The 19,890-nt window shown below is 40.8% G+C and overlaps 8 protein-coding genes across 8 annotated transcripts; 7 read left to right on the top strand and 1 right to left on the bottom strand.

Moving 5' to 3' along the window:
• Positions 1-649: 649 nt before the first annotated feature.
• On the top strand, positions 650-1,177 carry ATC70_000256 (uncharacterized protein; the record flags this gene model as incomplete). Its single annotated transcript, XM_064819674.1, has 1 exon — positions 650-1,177. One exon carries the CDS (start codon positions 650-652, stop codon positions 1,175-1,177), a length of 528 nt encoding a protein of 175 aa, XP_064683594.1.
• Positions 1,178-1,672: 495 nt separating this feature from the next.
• ATC70_000255 (uncharacterized protein) lies at positions 1,673-4,189 on the bottom strand (the record flags this gene model as incomplete). The annotated part of the gene is made up of 2 exons (XM_064819673.1): positions 1,673-3,275; positions 4,131-4,189. The coding sequence occupies 2 exons, from the start codon at positions 4,187-4,189 to the stop codon at positions 1,673-1,675; spliced, it is 1,662 nt and encodes a 553-aa protein (XP_064683593.1).
• A 123-nt stretch (positions 4,190-4,312) lies between these two features.
• Positions 4,313-5,839, top strand: ATC70_000254 (uncharacterized protein; the record flags this gene model as incomplete). The annotated part of the gene is made up of 1 exon (XM_064819672.1): positions 4,313-5,839. One exon carries the CDS (start codon positions 4,313-4,315, stop codon positions 5,837-5,839), a length of 1,527 nt encoding a protein of 508 aa, XP_064683592.1.
• Positions 5,840-5,889: 50 nt separating this feature from the next.
• On the top strand, positions 5,890-9,918 carry ATC70_000253 (uncharacterized protein; the record flags this gene model as incomplete). Its single annotated transcript, XM_064819671.1, has 1 exon — positions 5,890-9,918. One exon carries the CDS (start codon positions 5,890-5,892, stop codon positions 9,916-9,918), a length of 4,029 nt encoding a protein of 1,342 aa, XP_064683591.1.
• Positions 9,919-10,081: 163 nt separating this feature from the next.
• On the top strand, positions 10,082-10,765 carry ATC70_000252 (uncharacterized protein; the record flags this gene model as incomplete). Its single annotated transcript, XM_064819670.1, has 1 exon — positions 10,082-10,765. The coding sequence occupies one exon, from the start codon at positions 10,082-10,084 to the stop codon at positions 10,763-10,765; it is 684 nt and encodes a 227-aa protein (XP_064683590.1).
• Positions 10,766-11,050: 285 nt separating this feature from the next.
• Positions 11,051-12,558, top strand: ATC70_000251 (uncharacterized protein; the record flags this gene model as incomplete). Its single annotated transcript, XM_064819669.1, has 2 exons — positions 11,051-11,218; positions 11,284-12,558. The coding sequence occupies 2 exons, from the start codon at positions 11,051-11,053 to the stop codon at positions 12,556-12,558; spliced, it is 1,443 nt and encodes a 480-aa protein (XP_064683589.1).
• A 3,038-nt stretch (positions 12,559-15,596) lies between these two features.
• Positions 15,597-16,085, top strand: ATC70_000250 (uncharacterized protein; the record flags this gene model as incomplete). The annotated part of the gene is made up of 1 exon (XM_064819668.1): positions 15,597-16,085. One exon carries the CDS (start codon positions 15,597-15,599, stop codon positions 16,083-16,085), a length of 489 nt encoding a protein of 162 aa, XP_064683588.1.
• A 2,505-nt stretch (positions 16,086-18,590) lies between these two features.
• On the top strand, positions 18,591-19,880 carry ATC70_000249 (uncharacterized protein; the record flags this gene model as incomplete). The annotated part of the gene is made up of 2 exons (XM_064819667.1): positions 18,591-19,010; positions 19,083-19,880. The coding sequence occupies 2 exons, from the start codon at positions 18,591-18,593 to the stop codon at positions 19,878-19,880; spliced, it is 1,218 nt and encodes a 405-aa protein (XP_064683587.1).
• Positions 19,881-19,890: the final 10 nt, after the last annotated feature.

Here is a 19,890-nt window from a genome sequence, read left to right as displayed (position 1 = left end):
TGATAAGCGTTGTACAAGATAAATTGCTACTTTGTCATTCAGAACTTAGTATAAATACTGTAAGGGGAAAAACTGTCCCATTCGTTCAAATAATCTTGACTTTTACCCAGCATATTGCCAAAACTCAGAAAACAAATCTACCCCATACTGCGTTCGATAGAACAGCTTATAGGGATTACAGCAACATAAAAACCTTATGGCTGGACTATATTTTAATCCCAGTATAACCAGCTAAAGTGAGACGTGGCAAAAATGTTAGTTGGATAATTCTAGATGATATAAAATGGTTGAAATCTTTACTTCCAATAAACGTATCGAAGAGATCTAAAAAACTACCCGCGGTATGCTCAGGATATTTAATACCCGAGGAGCATTCTAAAAGTATAAAAGAAGCTAATTTCTTCATATTTTTTTCTTTATTTCTTTGCTTTCTTATTTTTTTCAAAACTTTCATTATGCCTGCTCGTTTAACACAAGATTTACGCAACATTCTCCAATCTTTGCTCTAACGTGGTCGTTCGTTCTCAAAGATAAAAAAATTTGTATCCAGGAGTGGGTAACTCTACTCTTACAAGGCTCAGAAAACCATATTGCCCTGATCCAGCTAGACCTCTTGGCGGAAGACCGAAAAAAACTTGGTGCTAAAACTATGTCCCTAGTGTCAAGAGGACTTCGATCAGGTGCTTTAGATAATCCCCGAGCAGCACAAGAAAGTTTAAGATCAATGGGCCATGATATGTCAATTAATGGCATCCGCAAGTCATTGAGACGAAATGGACTTAAATCTCGTAGAAAAGTAAAGACAAAATTTGTTAGCAAGACAAACAAGCAGCTTCGATTGGCGTGGGCTAAAAAGCATAGGCATCTTACTATTGCTGATTGGCGTCGTTGGATGTTTTCGGATGAAACAAGAATAAACCTTTGGGGTTCAGATGGTAATTCTTTTTACTGGACGAATGGTGACCGAACCATGCAGCCTCATCAAGTCAAGCCTCAAGTGCAGGGAAATGACGGTGGAGTCATGTTCTGGAGTAGTATAACAGCGGATGGGCCTGGTTATAGTACTACCATTATTGATGGCTCAGTAAACTCGGACTTGTATGTCGATATTTTGAAGACATCATTGGTCGACACTCTTGAGCACTTTGGGAAGACACCATCTGATGTGCGAATTTAACAAGAAAAGCAACACCGCATACCTCGGGCATTACTAAGCAATGGTTCACCGACAATGGGTTCAACCTAGACGAAAATATGAATTCTCCACCCCGAAGTCCCGATCTTAATCCCATTGAACATGTATGGCATCTCCTAAAGCTTCGTCTTAATAAGTGTTCCACTAGACCCTTTACAAAAGAAGAACTAGAGCGGCATAGTTACATAGAATGGTACAAAATAACAGAAAAAAAGTGCCAAAAATATATTGACAGTATGCCTGCCCGAATCAACGCAGTCATCAAGAGCAAAAGTGGTTCAACTCACTATTAATGATTTTATAATATAATGTACATTTTTCTATATTTATTTTTTAAATAATAAAATCATTCGATTTTAGTTTTTGAAAAAGGCATAAATATGCATAGATAGCACTACTTTCTCTCATTCAAACGATATATATTTCGACCTTGTATACAAAGAAATGACCAGAAACTTGCGCAAAAAGACAAAAATTTTAAACGAACAGGACAGTTTTTCCCCCTACAGTAGAAGAAGCAGAGGGGAGTAGCTCTTGAAGTGACAACAAAGAGACTACATCCTGCCAGAAAAATGACTTGACATGGCAACCCACCACGAAATGGTAAAGGTCCTCTGTAGCAAAACCGCAAAGAGCAAAAGCAGGAGACAGAACTTTGGTAGGCATAATCTTATGGCACCACGAACGGTGCGGAACACGGTCATGTAGCAATCGCCACCAAGGTGTGAAAGCCTTTGCAGGCATTTCCAGGGACCAGAAAGTACGCCACAAAGCAGGAGACAGCAACAAATGAGTAGGCAACTTCAAGGGAGGACCCATACGAGAGGTAATGGTACCCTTTGCACGGTGCCAATACCTTCGCAAAGCACCAAGAGAGAGACGAGCAACCGGAGCAGCAGAACGAGACGAGTTGGAGACAGTCCAATGAGTACAATCTGGCATCCAAGAGGTAGCTCCATCAGAACGGGGCATAGTAAAATAGTCTGCTTGAGACAAGACTATCTTACTATCCATGACAGGCGGGAATACCAGAGAGACAGGACCACGATCACGGTTCAAGGCTAGAAAAACAGGGCGCAAAACACGAGATGACCAAGCAAGATGAGAGGTGACACCATCAACTATACCTAGATCAGGTTGCCAGAAAGAGACATCCGACACCAAGAAACGAGGATCAAGAGATGATGGATTACGAGGAGGACGAACAGAAGGCACAGTACTGAGTACAGAACACAAGGGAAGATCAAGAAACCACCTAGCAGACCAACCAGAGGAAGGAACTAACTTTGGCAATCTCAACAGAAGCTTTCCGAGATGTTTTAGAACAGGCACAGAAGACACACGAGACTGGTAAAGACCAGGAAAACAAAACCACGGCAAGATGGACTTATGACCAGTGTAAACTTGAAAGGCATACACCAACCAAGAGGAGACAAAATCATTAGGAGAGGGTGGACGCAACAAACGTTGCAAATAGACAAGATGCAAAGCTAAGCTTTGATCTGCTATATCCACGAGACCAACACCACCAAATTTGCGAGGAAGACACAAAGTAGACCAGGCAACACCAGGGCGAAAAGACACCAGATACTCACGAACCACCTTTGTGAGTGACTTCAACCACGACGCAGTTACACCACCACCAGGAACAACACGCAACAAATGATATACCTTTGACAACAGTAACGAGTTAGCCACTAGTCCTGCTCCCCTAATGGAGAGATTCCTTTGTTTCAACAAGTTACTGTGTCGCTGGACCTTCACCAAGACACCATCAAGATAGTCTTGAAGTTGACTTTCAGTATGATACAAGGGATAACCCAAGTAACGTACTGCACCACGAGAGTGAGCGTCATGCCACTGGAGACCAGTAGAATCAGCCAAAGCAACCCAAGCAGAGTGGGACACACCAGACAACGACACCAACACTGTCTTGCTGATATTGACTTTCGCATTAGATGCTCGGCCATACAGATCAAGAACAGACAACAACACAGACCACTCTTCTGGCGAAGACAAAAACACCTCAAGATCATCCGCATAGCTCAGAATCTTGACAGGAGGAGGAGCAACAGAGCCACTAACAAAGTCCAAAGTCCAATTCCGGGCACCAGTACCATGATCCACACGAACTTCAACCGGTGAGGGCTTCCATTTACGTGGGATCCTAGTTGTTGAGATACCGTCGTTCAATTTTTTTTTTTTTGTATTAAAGCGTATCTTTATTAGCTTTATATTTATAATCTATACAGAATTTACAGGCAAGGCCAAGGATATCGTCGTTCAAAGTTGGCAAAAACAAAAACCTTTTGAAAAGTTGAAAATGTTGCCTTGTATAAACCCGCCCTGGCAAAAACAAAAACTTTTTCCTGCAAAAAAAACACCGCAGTCTTTACAACCTATTCGTCACATCAAAATATAATAGCCAGAAAGCACCTATACCAATTTGTTTACAAATATAAAAATATATTTTACATCAAATAAAAAAATTTAATTTTTCTAACAAAATATATTATATGTTAAAAAAATTGGAAAAGTGTATATATTATAATATATTTTATAATATATTATGTTAATATATGTAACGTAATAATTATTTTATATATTATTTTGTAAATATATTTAAATTATTTATTTTACTTACTATTCACAGCTAAAATTTATTATTTTAAATATTGTAATTTAATAAACACATAATTTTAAAATAATACAAAAAATATAAAAAAATACCAACTATTAAACGCAAAATTTATTTTTTTTAAATAAAAAAAAAATTTTTGTTTGTAATATATATAATTAATTTGTTTAGCGATTACGTATTATCTAAATTTTTTTCATAGCTGGCCTGCTAACGAATAGGTTTTTTTGGTGTGAAGGCTCTTTCGCTTATACATCACTTTTCAAAAAGTTTTTGTTTTTGCCAACTTTGAACGACGATATCTCAACAACTAGGATACATCCATCTTGCATCCAAGTATATTTAGATACATCCATTTCAGCTCTACAACATATCTTGATTTCAGATCGATTCAGCAATTTTTCGACGAATTCAACATTTTCACTATTTTTTTTTACAAAGGTCAACAAAAGTTACACTCCAGTTACAAGTTACACTCTATGTCAGTCAATTCTGAAATGACTTGGGCTGAACGTGCATCTCGTGGTTCTACTATGAGGTTCTATCAGCCATCCAAGAGGCGTTCGGTGGAGGCCGCCGCTTCTTCTTACCCTTTGGTGGGTTCTGTGATGTTTGAGGATGATGATTTGAAGAGTCAAATCTTAGCTAGTAAGGCAATGGCGATTGTGCAGCAGGCACTTACTTCTGGTTCAGTTCTCTTTTCTTTCCGTAAGGGTTTGTTTGGTGATCGTGTGGATGCGTACAAGGTAATTCAAACCCAGGTGTCTTCTCTGGTGGAATTTCGTCCTTTAAGTGTCTACGATGAAAAGAACGATGGTTCTTTGCTTATTGAAGCCAAGTTCGAGGAGGTGGATGATGCGAACAAGGCTATGACAACTGGTGTTAACGTGAATGGCATGGTGTACAAGGCTGTTCACGCCAAGGAATGCAAGGAGTTTGGTGATTTGAAGTTTGTCCAGTTTACTTTGATGCGCATCGTCAAAGAACCCACTTTTTTGCATGATTTGATCAAGTCTTTGTCGTTTTATGGTCGTGTCCTGCAGGTGAAGAAGTTCACTCGTGGTGGTTTCTTTGAGGGCAAGTTTTCGGTGATGGTGGATACCTCGGTGGGATATCAGGTAGAGGGTGGTGAGTGGCAGGAGGCTCAACCTCTAGATAGAATGCTCTATCTCAGCGAGTTTGATTTCTTTGTCGCAGCGACATATAAGGGTGCTCCTCCTGTTTGTCATTTCTGTCGTCATAGTGGTCATGTCCGCGCTAAATGTCCTGAGTTGCTCCAGCGTAGATGTTATGGATGTGGAAAGCATGGTCACATGTTGCGTTTTTGTCCTAATAAGGAGGATCAATCTGGTGCCAAGAAGCAAAAGGTGGATCATCAACTGAAGGATTCGGAGGAGGTCACTGAGGCACGTCGACAGACGGTGCATTTGATGGATTTCGTTGCTAAGGCAAAGCTAGGAGCAGGTAGGGAAGTGGAAGAGAAAGTCGAAGAAGAAGAACTCGAGTCTGTAGTAGACGAAGAGGAAGAATCTCTTCAGGGTGTTGTTGATGGTGTTGACGCGTCTGAAAATGACAAGTCCACTAAAAGTGATAATTTGGAGGTGCAAATGGAGGATCTTCAAGGTGAAGATCATCAGGATAAGTTACACGGAGATGATGCTATGGAAGAAGATGATGAGATCGTGCTTGCTGGTAGTGGTGTCAAGAAGCTTCCTGATGTGCGTGGCTCTGCATTCTCGAAATACGCTTCTAATGAGGTGGCTCTTACTATGAATGTTGACTCTCCAGAGGAGATGATGGGTTTGTCTAAGCTCAAGGAGGCCTCTCAGAGGAAGCGAATGGAATTGAATGCCAATTTGAAGGCTGTGAATGGTGCTGGTGTTGCTTCTGGTACTGGTGTTGGTGTTCTTGGTAACAAGTCTGCTGGTGCTGTTGGTGTCAAGAATAGCAAGAACAATGGCAAATTGCCTCTCAAGACTAAGCAAGACGCCCGTAGGGCTCAATGAGTACAAAATTAGGCATCAAGATTGGCTCCTTGAACACGCGTAGCTTGTTCATGCAGTCTAATCCTACAAATTTCAAAGAGTTTTCATCTTATCTTCGCTCCTCCTCTCTCCATCTGGATATCCTTTGCTTGCAAGAGGTATCTCATTTCCGCTCTCAATCTACTCTCACTGAATCTCAAGTCCGTTCCTTTTCTTTTGCTTTTCCTAATTGTTCTCTCGTTGTGTCCAAGCACTGTGCTATTATATGTCTCAATTCTCGCTATTCTTTGGTGGATACGGAGGTATTGTTGGATGAACGTTGTCTTGTTGCATCTGTCGTAGATGCCTCAAGCAATGTTTTGTGCAAAGTGGCCAACATCTATGGTCCAGCGCAGTCTTTTGACCGTCCTTCATTTATCTCTGATTTTCTCTCTCTTTCTCTTTGGTCTGATGTGTTCAACACACCTTGGATGGTTATGGGTGATTTCAACATTCACTTGCACTCTTTGCCTACTTCTCGTCAAGCCGATGTCGCTCCTTTTGTTCACTGGTTGCGTACTCACTTTGTCAATTGTCATCCGGATGGTTTAGCTACGTTTCCAAAGAGCAATACTTGTATTGATTACATCTTTGGTCACTCTTCTCTTGCTCCTCGTTTGACTAATAGTCAGTTACTATATATGCCCAGTAGGTGGACGGATCACTCTCTTTTGACTGTTGAAATGTTGCCTGCGACAGCTAGTATTGGTCCTGGTAGTTGGCGGTTTAATCCAACTCTGCTTGATGATAAGGAATTTGTTGCGTTGTTGAATGCCACGGTGTCATTGTTCTTCTCTGGTGCTGTTGGTGGTGGGTCTAAGGGTGTCAATACTAGTCAAGGTGGTAGTGGTGACCCTGAAAGCACGGTGGCTAGATGGGAATCCTTCAAGTTGTTACTAAAGTGCTGTGCACAAAAGTACACTAGAAGCATGAAAGCACGATTCAAGAACAAAGTTTTTACGCTTCAACTGGAACGTATTAGGGCTCTGTCAACGTCTGTATCAGGTGTTGAGACTAGGAATGCTATTGATCAAACTGACAGAGTGTCTACTGCTACAGGTGATGCTGAGCAGCAGGTCAGGCAACTAGAAGTTTTGATTGAGAATCAGATACAGAAAGAGACTAGTCAGAATATGCTTCGCTCTGCCACTCGTTGGTTAGAACAGGGAGAACGTAGCAACAAGTATTTCTATCGTTCGATCAAGGTGCGAGAGTCTCAACAGACAATTCAATCCTTAAAGTGCTCTACTACTGGAGATATCTTGGTGGAAGCAGCAGCTATCAACAGGGAGGCACAAGGTTTTTACCAAAGGCTATATACCCCTGATGCTGTCGATGCTGAAGCTATCGATACTCTCCTGGGGAATGTTCCAACTGATGTACGTCTATCATCTTTGGATGGTGATATGCTAATGGAACTTCCAACTCGCGAGGTTTTGTTGTCTCTGCTCACTCATGCTCCCAAGTCTAAAAGTCCTGGTCTTGACGGTTTGCCTTTTGAATTATATCAATATCTTGCTGGTGTTTCAACTGATTTTCTTGACTTGCTTGTGGATGTGTTGGGTGCAGCTTTTTCTGGTGTGTTTCCTCCTTCGTGGCAGCAAACTCGTATGGTCTTATTGTTCAAGAAGGGTGACCCTCAGTTGTTGGTTAACTGGAGACCTTTGTCCTTAATTAACAGTGATGCCAAGTTATTTACAAAGCTCATTGCTAATCGTATGAACAAAGTGTTGCCAAAGTTAATCAACCCTTATCAAACTGGTTTTCTCCCTCATCGTCTGATCTCTGACAATGGCTGGTTAAATCAGTTGTTGATGTCTCACTTGCGTGTTGTTGCTCCTGATTTACCTCAAGTGGCTGTTTTGTTGGATCAAGAGAAGGCGTATGATCGGGTTCATCCCGAGTATCTTTGTCGTGTGTTGCTCCGGTTTGGTTTCCCTGGTGAGTTGGTGTCTTGTCTGTCTTCTTTGTTCTTTGGAACCAAGATTTCAGTGTCTATCAATGGTTGGCTTGGTGCTCCTGTACCTCAGTTGCGAGGTCTTCGTCAAGGTGATCCTCTCTCTCCATTGCTATTCAATCTGGCATTTGAGCCTTTGCTTCGTTCTCTTCTTGCTTGTCCTGGTCTCTCTGGTGTTACTCTGTCTCCTGTTGATATCCCACGTAAATGGAAGCCTTCACCGGTTGAAGTTCGTGTGGATCATGGTACTGGTGCCCGGAATTGGACTTTGGACTTTGTTAGTGGCTCTGTTGCTCCTCCTCCTGTCAAGATTCTGAGCTATGCGGATGATCTTGAGGTGTTTTTGTCTTCGCCAGAAGAGTGGTCTGTGTTGTTGTCTGTTCTTGATCTGTATGGCCGAGCATCTAATGCGAAAGTCAATATCAGCAAGACAGTGTTGGTGTCGTTGTCTGGTGTGTCTCACTCTGCTTGGGTTGCTTTGGCTGATTCTACTGGTCTCCAGTGGCATGACGCTCACTCTCGTGGTGCAGTACGTTACTTGGGTTATCCCTTGTATCATACTGAAAGTCAACTTCAAGACTATCTTGATGGTGTCTTGGTGAAGGTCCAGCGACACAGTAACTTGTTGAAACAAAGGAATCTCTCCATTAGGGGAGCAGGACTAGTGGCTAACTCGTTACTGTTGTCAAAGGTATATCATTTGTTGCGTGTTGTTCCTGGTGGTGGTGTAACTGCGTCGTGGTTGAAGTTGCTCACAAAGGTGGTTCGTGAGTATCTGGTGTCTTTTCGCCCCGGTGTTGCCTGGTCTACTTTGTGTCTTCCTCGCAAATTTGGTGGTGTTGGTCTCGTGGATATAGCAGATCAAAGCTTAGCTTTGCATCTTGTCTATTTGCAACGTTTGTTGCGTCCACCCTCTCCCAGTGATTTTGTCTCCTCTTGGTTGGTGTATGCTTTTCAAGTTTACACTGGTCATAAGTCCATCTTGCCGTGGTTTTGTTTTCCTGGTCTTTACCAGTCTCGTGTGTCTTCTGTGCCTGCTCTAACACATCTCGGAAAGCTTCTGTTGAGATTGCCAAAGTTAGTTCCTTCCTCTGGTTGGTCTGCTAGGTGGTTTCTTGATCTTCCCTTGTGTTCTGTACTCAGTACTGTGCCTTCTGTTCGTCCTCCTCGTGATCCATCATCTCTTGATCCTCGTTTCTTAGTGTCGGATGTCTCTTTCTGGCAACCTGATCTAGGTATAGTTGATGGTGTCACTTCCCATCTTGCTTGGTCATCTCGTGTTTTGCGCCCTGTTTTTCTTGCCTTGAACCGTGATCGTGGTCCTGTCTCTCTGGTATTCCCGCCTGTCATGGATAGTAAGATAGTCTTGTCTCAAGCAGACTATTTTACTATGCCCCGTTCTGATGGTGCTACCTCTTGGATGCCAGATTGTACTCATTGGACTGTCTCCAACTCGTCTCGTTCTGCTGCTCCGGTTGCTCGTCTCTCTCTTGGTGCTTTGCGAAGGTATTGGCACCCTGCAAAGGGTACCATTACCTCTCGTATGGGTCCTCCCTTGAAGTTGCCTGCCCATTTGTTGATATCTCCTGCTTTGTGGCGTCTTTTCTGGTCCCTGGAAATGCCTGCAAAGGCTTTCACACCTTGGTGGCGATTGCTACATGACCGTGTCCCGCACCGTTCGTGGTGCCATAGGATTATGCCTACAAAAGTTCTGTCTCCTGCTTGTGCTCTTTGTGGTTTTGCTACAGAGGACCTTTACCATTTCGTGGTGGGTTGCCATATCAAGTCATTTTTCTGGCAGGATGTAGTCTCTTTGTTGTCACTTCAAGAGCTACTCCCCTCTGCTTCTTCTATTTGGTTGGCGCTGACTACCTTTTGTAGTGGTTCAGATTTGTTGGTGATCGATGAGGATGTTCTGATTGCTCTTGGTGCTGCTTACAGTACACTTTGGAAGTATCATTGGCGATGCGTCATAGACGAGGAGCCTTGGATAGCTTCTGCTGCTATCAACATGGTCCGTCAAGACCATGGTACACTCTTTTCTTCTCTTTCTTTGGCAAGTGTTCAAGCTGGCACCTTGGCCTTGCCTATAATTACTGTATAGACTATAAATTTCAAAGCTAATAAAGATACACTTTAATACAAAAAAAAAAAAAAAAAAAAAAAAAAAGGTTTTTTTGGTGTACAGCAAAGTTTGAAACTTCAACAGGCGAGGTTTTATCCTTCAAGGCTGTTAAAGGCTCCGCGTATGGGGGTTCCTCTCTTGGATGCCAGATTGTACTCATTGGACTGTCTCCAACTCGTCTCGTTCTGCTGCTCCGGTTGCTCGTCTCTCTCTTGGTGCTTTGCGAAGGTATTGGCACCGTGCAAAGGGTACCATTACCTCTCGTATGGGTCCTCCCTTGAAGTTGCCTACTCATTTGTTGCTGTCTCCTGCTTTGTGGCGTACTTTCTGGTCCCTGGAAATGCCTGCAAAGGCTTTCACACCTTGGTGGCGATTGCTACATGACCGTGTTCCGCACCGTTCGTGGTGCCATAAGATTATGCCTACCAAAGTTCTGTCTCCTGCTTTTGCTCTTTGCGGTTTTGCTACAGAGGACCTTTACCATTTCGTGGTGGGTTGCCATGTCAAGTCATTTTTCTGGCAGGATGTAGTCTCTTTGTTGTCACTTCAAGAGCTACTCCCCTCTGCTTCTTCTATTTGGTTGGCGCTGACTACCTTTTGTAATGCTTCAGATTTGTTGGTGATCGATGAGGATGTTCTGATTGCTCTTGGTGCTGCTTACAGTACACTTTGGAAGTATCATTGGCGATGCGTCATAGACGAGGAGCCTTGGATAGCTTCTGCTGCTATCAACATGGTCCGTCAAGACCATGGTACACTCTTTTCTTCTCTTTCTTTGGCAAGTGTTCAAGCTGGCACCTTGGCCCTGCCTGTAAACTCTGTATAAATTATAAACCTTAATGCTAATAAAGATACACTTTAATACAAAAAAAAAACTATGGGGGCTCCTTCGCTTATACATCACTTTTCAAAAAGTTTTTGTTTTCGCCAACTTTGAACGACGATATCTCAACAACTAGGAAACATCCATCTTGCATCCAAGTATATTGAGATACATTTATTCCAGCTCTACAACATATCTTGATTTCAGATCGATTCAGCATTTTTTCGACGAATTCAACATTTTCACTATTTTTTACAAAAGTTACACTCCAGTTACAAGTTACACTCTATGTCAGTCAATTCTGAAATGACTTGGGCTGAACGTGCATCTCGTGGTTCTACCATGAGATTCTATCAGCCGTCCAAGAGGCGCTCGATGGAGGCCGCGACTTCTTCTTACCCTTTGGTGGGTTCTGTGATGTTCGAGGATGATGATTTGAAGAGTCAAATCTTGCTAGTAAGGCAATGGCGATTGTGCAGCAGGCACTTACTTCTGGTTCAGTTCTCTTTTCTTTCCGTAAGGGTTTGTTTGGTGATCGTGTGGATGCGTATAAGGTAATTCAAACCCAGGTGTCTTCTCTGGTGGAATTTCGTCCTTTAAGTGTCTACGATGAAAAGAACGATGGTTCTTTGCTTATTGAAGCCAAGTTCGAGGAGGTGGATGATGCGAACAAGGCTATGACAACTGGTGTTAACGTGAATGGCATGGTGTACAAGGCTGTTCACGCCAAGGAATGCAAGGAGTTTGGTGATTTGAAGTTTGTCCAGTTTACTTTGATACGCATCGTCAAAGAACCCACCTTTTTGCATGATTTGATCAAGTCTTTGTCGTTTTATGGTCGTGTCCTGCAGGTGAAGAAGTTCACTCGTGGTGGTTTCTTTGAGGGCAAGTTTTCGGTGATGGTGGATACCTCGGTGGGATATCAGGTAGAGGGTGGTGAGTGGCAGGAGGCTCAACCTCTAGATAGAATGCTCTATCTCAGCGAGTTTGATTGCTTTGTCGCAGCGACATATAAGGGTGCTCCACCTGTTTGTCATTTCTGTCGTCATAGTGGTCATGTCCGCGCTAAATGTCCTGAGTTGCTCCAGCGTAGATGTTATGGATGTGGAAAGCATGGTCACATGTTGCGTTTTTGTCCTAATAAGGAGGATCAATCTGGTGCCAAGAAGCAAAAGGTGGATCATCAACTGAAGGATTCGGAGGAGGTCACTGAGGCACGTCGACAGACGGTGCATTTGATGGATTTCGTTGCTAAGGCAAAGCTAGGAGCAGGTAGGGAAGTGGAAGAGAAAGTGGAAGAAGAAGAACTCGAGTCTGTAATAGACGAAGAGGAAGAATCTCTTCAGGGTGTTGTTGATGGTGTTGACGCGTCTGAAAATGACAAGTCCACTAAAAGTGATAATTTGGAGGTGCAAATGGAGGGTCTTCAAGGTGAAGATCATCAGGATAAGTTACACGGAGATGATGCTATGGAAGAAGATGATGAGATCGTGCTTGCTGGTAGTGGGGTCAAGAAGCTTCCTGATGTGCGTGGCTCTGCATTCTCGAAATACGCTTCTAATGAGGTGGCTCTTACTATGAATGTTGACTCACCAGAGGAGATGATGGGTTTGTCTAAGCTAAAGGAGGCCTCTCAAAGAAAGCGAATGGAATTGAATGCCAATTTGAAGGCTGTGAATGGTGCTGGTGTTGGTGCTCCTGGTAACAAGTCTGCTGGTGCTGTTGGTGTCAAGAATAGCAAGAACAATGGCAAATTGCCTCTCAAGACTAAGCAAGACGCCCGTAGGGTTCAATGAGTACAAAATTAGGCATCAAGATTGGCTCCTTGAACACGCGTAGCTTGTTCATGCAGTCTAATCCTACAAATTTCAAAGAGTTTACATCTTATCTTCGCTCCTCCTCTCTCCATCTGGATATCCTTTGCTTGCAAGAGGTATCTCATTTCCGCTCTCAATCTACTCTCACCGAATCTCAAGTCCGTTCCTTTTCTTTTGCTTTTCCTAATTGTTCTCTCGTTGTTTCAAAGCATTGTGCTATTATATGTTTCAATTCTCGCTATTCTTTAGTGGATACGGAGGTATTGTTGGATGAACGTTGTCTTGTTGCATCTGTCGTAGATGCCTCAAGCAATGTTTTGTGAAAAGTGGCCAACATCTATGATCCAGCGCAGTCTTTTGACCGTCCTTTGTTTCTTTCTCTTTCGCACTATGGTCTAGCTGATGTTCCCATTGGAACATGGATGTGCTCGTTTAGAAACATCGGCAATCTTAAAGATCTATTATAAGTCGATCGATGTTCTCATGCCAACATCCGAAATGTTCCCGTATGAGCATATCGATTTTCAGAAATTTGAAAAAACGAATGCTTCCTACCGAAGTCGAACCTACAATGTACCGTTTTCTGAATTATCATTCTTCTATTAAACGACCCGAGTAACTTATTCATGTCATGATGGAAATATGATTTGATAATTTATGGTGTGTTTAGCTATTATTGAAAAACAGTTATAGTCGTGATAATGCATTAGATAACAGTTTGTAGTCATTGCTTTAAGTTGAGTAGCATCGATAACTAGGGTACGTTTGAATTGAAAAGAGTACCAATACAAAAAGAAGAAGCAACCACTCTCGTACCAAAATGCAAAAAGAAACAGGAATAAAATGATAAATCAGCGTAAATATTAAGTGATGTCGTTCAGTTTTGTTGATTTAGAAGTGTGCATACTTTATTTACCGTATAAAATATATGCGTCAGATACTCTGTAATGTATAGTGTCAAGTAGAATATGAAAAGAACAAGAAAAGAGAAGGAGTCCATCAGAACATGTACATTCTTTCATTATTTTATAGTGAAAAATCTCCCTTTCACAGTCATGAATAAGGTACTTTTTTTAAGCTCATCATGAAATACTGGCAAAATGACACACATTTCGTTGAAAATATGGAATAGAGCTACTATATGGGATTTTTTTTAGCCTTACTAAGTGCTTCGAAAATATGATGCTCACAACTGCCCTTAACTTCAAGTAATGGCATTGGGTACTATGTTTTATCTTTTTTTTACAATATTCAGTGATTTTTACAGTGTATTTAATGTGGGGCAGTTTACATTAGGCCACATAATAAATGTTTTTTATATAATATTTGATTAAAAAGATATATTGTAATGAGTGGAATAAGCTGGAAACTGACGAATGTAATTCATAACATGTTATTGGAAATTTGTATCAACATCCGGCAGTTCTACCATTAAAATTGAAAGAGTCATTAAAGAGTAAATGTCTGGACACTCTACACACAAAAAGTATAGCTGTATATTACAAAGAAGACATTGGGAGCTCAATTCCACATGAACCAGTGATCAGAGTCACTCAAAACTTTATACGCTTACTCTTCCGATACTGCTCTTCTAATAATCTTAAAATAAAAATCCAGCAATTAGTTTTGGGTTGTCTATAAATTATGGAAAAAACTTGTATAAAATAGCAAGATGAGAGACTCAATCTTCGGATTTAGAATTCTGAAAATGCTACATCGGCAGTTCTGGATTATTTTGTCGACGTACTTTACTAGAGAAAGAAACTTTGAATCGTATTATTGTTTTCTAATACGACCGGGAACTACTGGGGCCTGTAGTGGCCGGCGTCGCTTTTTAAAATTAGCGTTACAAAATTATTTTACCATTGTAACAAACTGTCGTGTTTAAACTTAGATTTAAACCAAATTTGAAGAAAGCGACTAAAAGACGCCAGCGTACACTCGAAGGTTCTGGAAGCTGATATCAGACATCGATCTGATTATCAGCTGCTATATTAAGTACTATGGCTACTCGAAAATTCCATTGATTAATTATCAATCGTAGAATTAGTATAAATATAAGTTGTGAATGCATTCAATAAACAGCATATTCCAACATAATCTCAAGATATTCATAGTTACACTCTAAGTAGTCACTGCAACTTTTTGAAATATTACCCTCTATTACCCTGGGGGTAAAAGACATAATAACCTCATAGTGGCAGTAGACATACTACTCAGGAACTTAATGAAGTGAGAAAACCGTACTCAGAGTAACCTACCAGTTGAATACCACTAAAGCCAACCTGTCGATTTTCTTTTTCACATAAAATTTGTAGTGATTTTTTCTTTCCATGCATAGTACAACGCGATATTTAATTCGACTCTCGGAAGCTCAGAAGATGTCAAGCAAATAATACTTTTTTACTTCAAATCGAAACAACTGTCAATTGCATTTGTGGTGGGACGAAATCAAGAAGAGAATAGCATCAGTAATACAGGCGAAAAATACAGCTGCGAAAATCAAGGAGAGAGCTCTGCCGATGGATATCTCCTGTAGTAGCTCCAGGTAAGGAAACTTTCTCGCAGAGTTTCTCAGTCTTATTTCGAGCACTAAGAAAATCAGGCGCTTATATATAGGTATATCTGCACCTCTTGTCAAGTATAAATACCATGTCCCTTCCCCACTTCATCCTTCCTAATTGTGAGTTATCTTGTATATCTTTTTGTATTCTAAGATAGTCATTTTACTAGATAAATAATTATAACCCAAGTTCAAACTCTTGACATTATAATCCACCACCCAACCCCCTTTACGTTTCCCAAGTTTTGCCCCGTCCATCAAGACCAAGCCCCCCCAGACTCTTTAAACCCTGCTGGAAATTTTGACAACTAGATGGAAGATGCCGCTTTCTAAAGAACAAGCTCAGACCCTTCACGAAGTGATTTCGCAGTTTCGCGGTTTACAAGAATCCTTGCCTGGTCAGCTACAAGAAATTCGTGACATTGTTCGCCTCCAGTAGCAACAAATCAACGCAATGACAAATAACAACGCTCAGCACAATGAACCCAGTAACAGCAAAGTCCGCCTCCCCAGCGCTTTCAATGGTAAATCAGACCAATGTAACACCTTTTTCTCGCAATTGGCAGTCTATTTTGCAGCCAACCCAAGTTATAACACAGATGGACGCAGAGCTATGCTGGCTATCTCATGCGTTACCGGTCCGTTATTTGCCTTTTTAGAACCATTCATCGCACAAATGGACCAACTACCAAAGCCTAAAATTCTAACCAACTATGCTATGCTTAGTTCCGATTTGATCAATGCTTTCAGCGATTCCAACCCAGTTATCACAGCAGAAACCCAGCTCCGAAGTCTTCATCGGGAAAATCTGCCATTTTCTATCTACGCCACAAGATTTAGGATGTATGCCCAGCAAGTGGAATGGAACCACTACGGTCCAACTAATGTTCTCAAAGAACATGGATGTGCTCTTTTGAGAAGGTGTAGTTTTCCACATGAATAAAATGGTCTGAATAGCTAAACTATAATACTGTAGGCAACAGAGAGACTTTTATTATCTGTAAGATTCATAAAATTATTAAACGTATTATAAATTGCACGAGAAAATGGCAATTTAAAATTACCTAATAACTACTTATTAAAGTAAAAGAGTATATTTCAATAAGATATTCGAGTAGCTAGTGGGAAAAACGTCAGATCCACAACCGATAGGTTGTGGGTTCGACTGATGTAGGAGCATTCTTTTTTTCAAATTTCTGAAAATCGATGTGCTCATATAAGAATATGAATGTGCTCACATGGGAACATTTCGGATGTTCTCATAAGAACATCGGCCGACTTATAATAGATCTTTAGGAACGCCGATGTTCCCATATGAGAGTATTTTTTACCTTTCGGGAACATCGATGTGCTCATTTGAGAACATCAAATAGATTCTCAATGAGCACATCGATGTTCTCATGAGAACATCAGTTGGGCCGTAGTGGCTCAAGAGTGTCGACCAATGATGTCTTCAAAATATCAACATACAAGTACGAGTTTACTGAGCCTTCAATAATGGTAGTACTATAACCAGGCCCCTCCGCTGTTATACAACTCCAGAACATGACTCCACCGTCATTTCCCTGCACTTGAGGTTTGACTTGATGAGGCTGCATAGTTCGGTCACCATTCGTCCGAAAAAAGAATTACCATCTGAACCCCAAAGGTTTATTCTTGTTTCATCCGAAAACATCCAACGACGCCAATCAGCAATAGTAAGATGCCTATGCTTTTTAGCCCACGCCAATCGAAGCCGCTTGTTTGTCTTGCTAACAAATTTTGTCTTTACTTTTCTACGAGATTTAAGTCCATTTCGTCTCAATGACTTGCGGATGCCATTAATTGACATATCATGGCCCATTGATCTTAAACTTTCTTGTGCTGCTCGGGGATTATCTAAAGCACCTGATCGAAGTCCTCTTGACACTAGGGACATAGTTTTAGCACCAAGTTTTTTCGGTCTTCCGCCAAGAGGTCTAGCTGGATCAGGGCAATAGAGTTTTCTGAGCCTTGTAAGAGTAGAGTTACCCACTCCTGGATACAAATTTTTTATCTTTGAGAACGAAAGACCACGTTAGAGCAAAGATTGGAGAGTGTTGCGCAAATCTTGTGTTAAACGAGCAGGCATAATGAAAGTTTTGAAAAAAATATGAAGAAACTAGCCTCTTTTATACTTTTAGAATGCCCCTCGGGTATTAAATCCTGAGCATACCGCGGGTAGTTTTTTAGATCTCTTCCATACGTTTATTGGAAGTAAAGATATTAACCATTTTATATCATCTAGAATTATCCAACTAACATTTTTGCCACGTCTCACTTTAGCTGGTTATGGTGGGATTAAAATATAGTCCAGCCATAAGGTTTTTATGTTGCTGTAATCCCTATAAGCTGCTCTATCGAACGCAGTATGGGGTAGATTTGTTTTCTGAGCTTTGGCAATATGCTGGGTAAAAGTCAAGATTATTTGAACGAACGGGACAGTTTTTATCCATTGTTATAGTATATAAGAAGGATCATCTACCTGGCCAGTAGAGATACTTCAGTTTACTTTACACCTGTCAGTTTGATAATAAAACATACCTTTATCAAATTGACTTTACTGTTTTTATTTTTTTTCCGTGTATTTTAATCTATAAAGCCTCAAATTCCACACATGGATTGATAATCGACCTACCTAATATTTGGAACTCCGAGTGGATAATGGAGACTACTTGCGCTACATGAGGCTTTCTTATGCGACGTTCTCGAGATTATTCCAAATTGTGGGTTTCAGTTATTACCGATTTTGTGACTTTTCAAAAGACCTCACAATAATGTCCCAATGTACCTAATGACTTTGGCCAATCACAGCTTGTGCTCCTACAGCTATATGCTTGTACAAATTAAACGATATAAAGAAAACAGGTTTAGCTCTCAGAAAATACTAACTTCATTATTATTTTTTTTGGAGGTTCCAAAAAAAAATTGGGTTCCCAGCAAAATTGGAACCCGATTGGGGTGATAATTTTTGTTATCAGCCAATACTTTGTCAAATAACAATTGTTATTGATCTTTGGGTCCCAGTTTTTGTTCTAAGTATGTATATTTGACATTTACATAAAAAAATAGTAGGATTTAGTACATTCTAATGATATGTGCGTTATCCAAGGCCTTATCATAAGAAATATATGTATTCTTCTGGTTATTAACATCTGAAAGAACTTTTTTTTTCGCTTTTAGTTTGTACTTATGTTCCTGAAATTTAACCAATTTTCTGATGAGCAGTAATTTGGAATTCGGTTTAAACCAAGCATTAGGCTGTCATTGATGCAAATTATCATACCATTTCCGTTTTGATGCGTAGTAGTTTCTAGATACTCGTTTTGAAACCAAATTGAAAGTGTATAAATACAGCTTGCTTTGCAGTATTTCATCTCTCAGTAATATTTTAAGTAACAAGACTATATATTAACAAGAACAATTAAAAATGCCTCCCCGCCAACAAGAACCAGGAACAAGCTCTCAGTCAAGAGACACAAACCGCCAATTATCTGTGAATGTATCACCCGATGCGCAGTTGATAAGGGACCATATTCCTCATTTCGCAAGCTTGATTGACAAGAAACATCAGAAGAATCAAGCAGGTACTGGCGAAGACCTTTTGCAAAATTTGTGGAGAACAGCGGCCGCATATCAGAAAGAGTTTTGGACCAAGAGGAAATGTCTACTAAAGACAAAGCCTATCAAGATATCCAAAAGGCCCGCGGATACAACACTTCCAGATCCTATTTATTGCGCAAAGCAAGTAGAATTTCTTCGGTTTTGCGAAATGCGCTATGCGAATCGACCTCTCGCTACACGCCACCAGGCAACTGGCGACAAGCTACTTGTGTTTTTGTATGAAAAGGTAAACAAAAAAAACTCTTTAAAGAAAAAAACGATAAAGAAAAAGCACTTAAAGTTAAACAAATATGTAAAGGTAATCAACCGTCAAGTTCGAAAGCCTGGTACAAAACATATCAAAGCACTAGGCAATAGTGCTGAAGAAGAAGTTAGCGAAATCAACAAAACTGACGCACTATACAAAAAATTGTCCTACAGCATTTGCAATGTATACGTTTCAGCAACAATGGATCTTTGGAACTACCAGCGATTAATGGGTAGCAACAGCAACGAATTTCCCAGGACCAAAGTTATCACGCAGCTTCTGAAAGTAGTTCGAATGAGAGAAGCAAAAAACAATAGAGAAAACAATGTCGATCGTGCTACGTCCTCTATGGCGAATGGCTATACAACCAAGGAAGAAGTAATGACCATTTCAAAGTGCATTTACAGCAATGGAGAGAATTTTTACAAGTATAGTTTTGGAAACGTGGTTGCATTTTTGATGTCTCACTATCTGTTGCTTCGAGGAGAATCTGTGAGAAATATCGAGTTTGCAGATCTACATTTTCAAGAATTGGCAAAGGTGCAATCCGATGGCAGCTACCCAGCTATGTTAATGATTTTTAATCAAGGAAAGACAAAGAAATTCAACAAGACCCAGACAGGCGCATGTATGCGTAACAAATCAGTCGAGATATGCCCATTTATGGCGATGAGCTTCCATTTCTTTTGGAGGTGGCATTGTGAGAAGGAGCCTTTCCCTGATATGAGCGCAAACGGAAACTGGTTTAAGCTTCGTGTAGTTTATGGGGCTAGGCCCCAGTCAGCAAAAGTAGAAAAGAAGAAAGGAAAAGAGCCAGCCAGAGGTAAGCTTCAACTGATTATTTTGTAATAGCAAATCG

Source organism: Mucor velutinosus (assembly GCF_035048745.1).
Source record: "Mucor velutinosus strain NIH1002 chromosome Unknown tig00000041, whole genome shotgun sequence".
Taxonomy (NCBI): Eukaryota; Fungi; Mucoromycota; class Mucoromycetes; order Mucorales; family Mucoraceae; genus Mucor; species Mucor velutinosus.
Note: the sequence above shows the minus strand (reverse complement) of the source record. Positions and strands in the feature narration are given on the sequence as shown.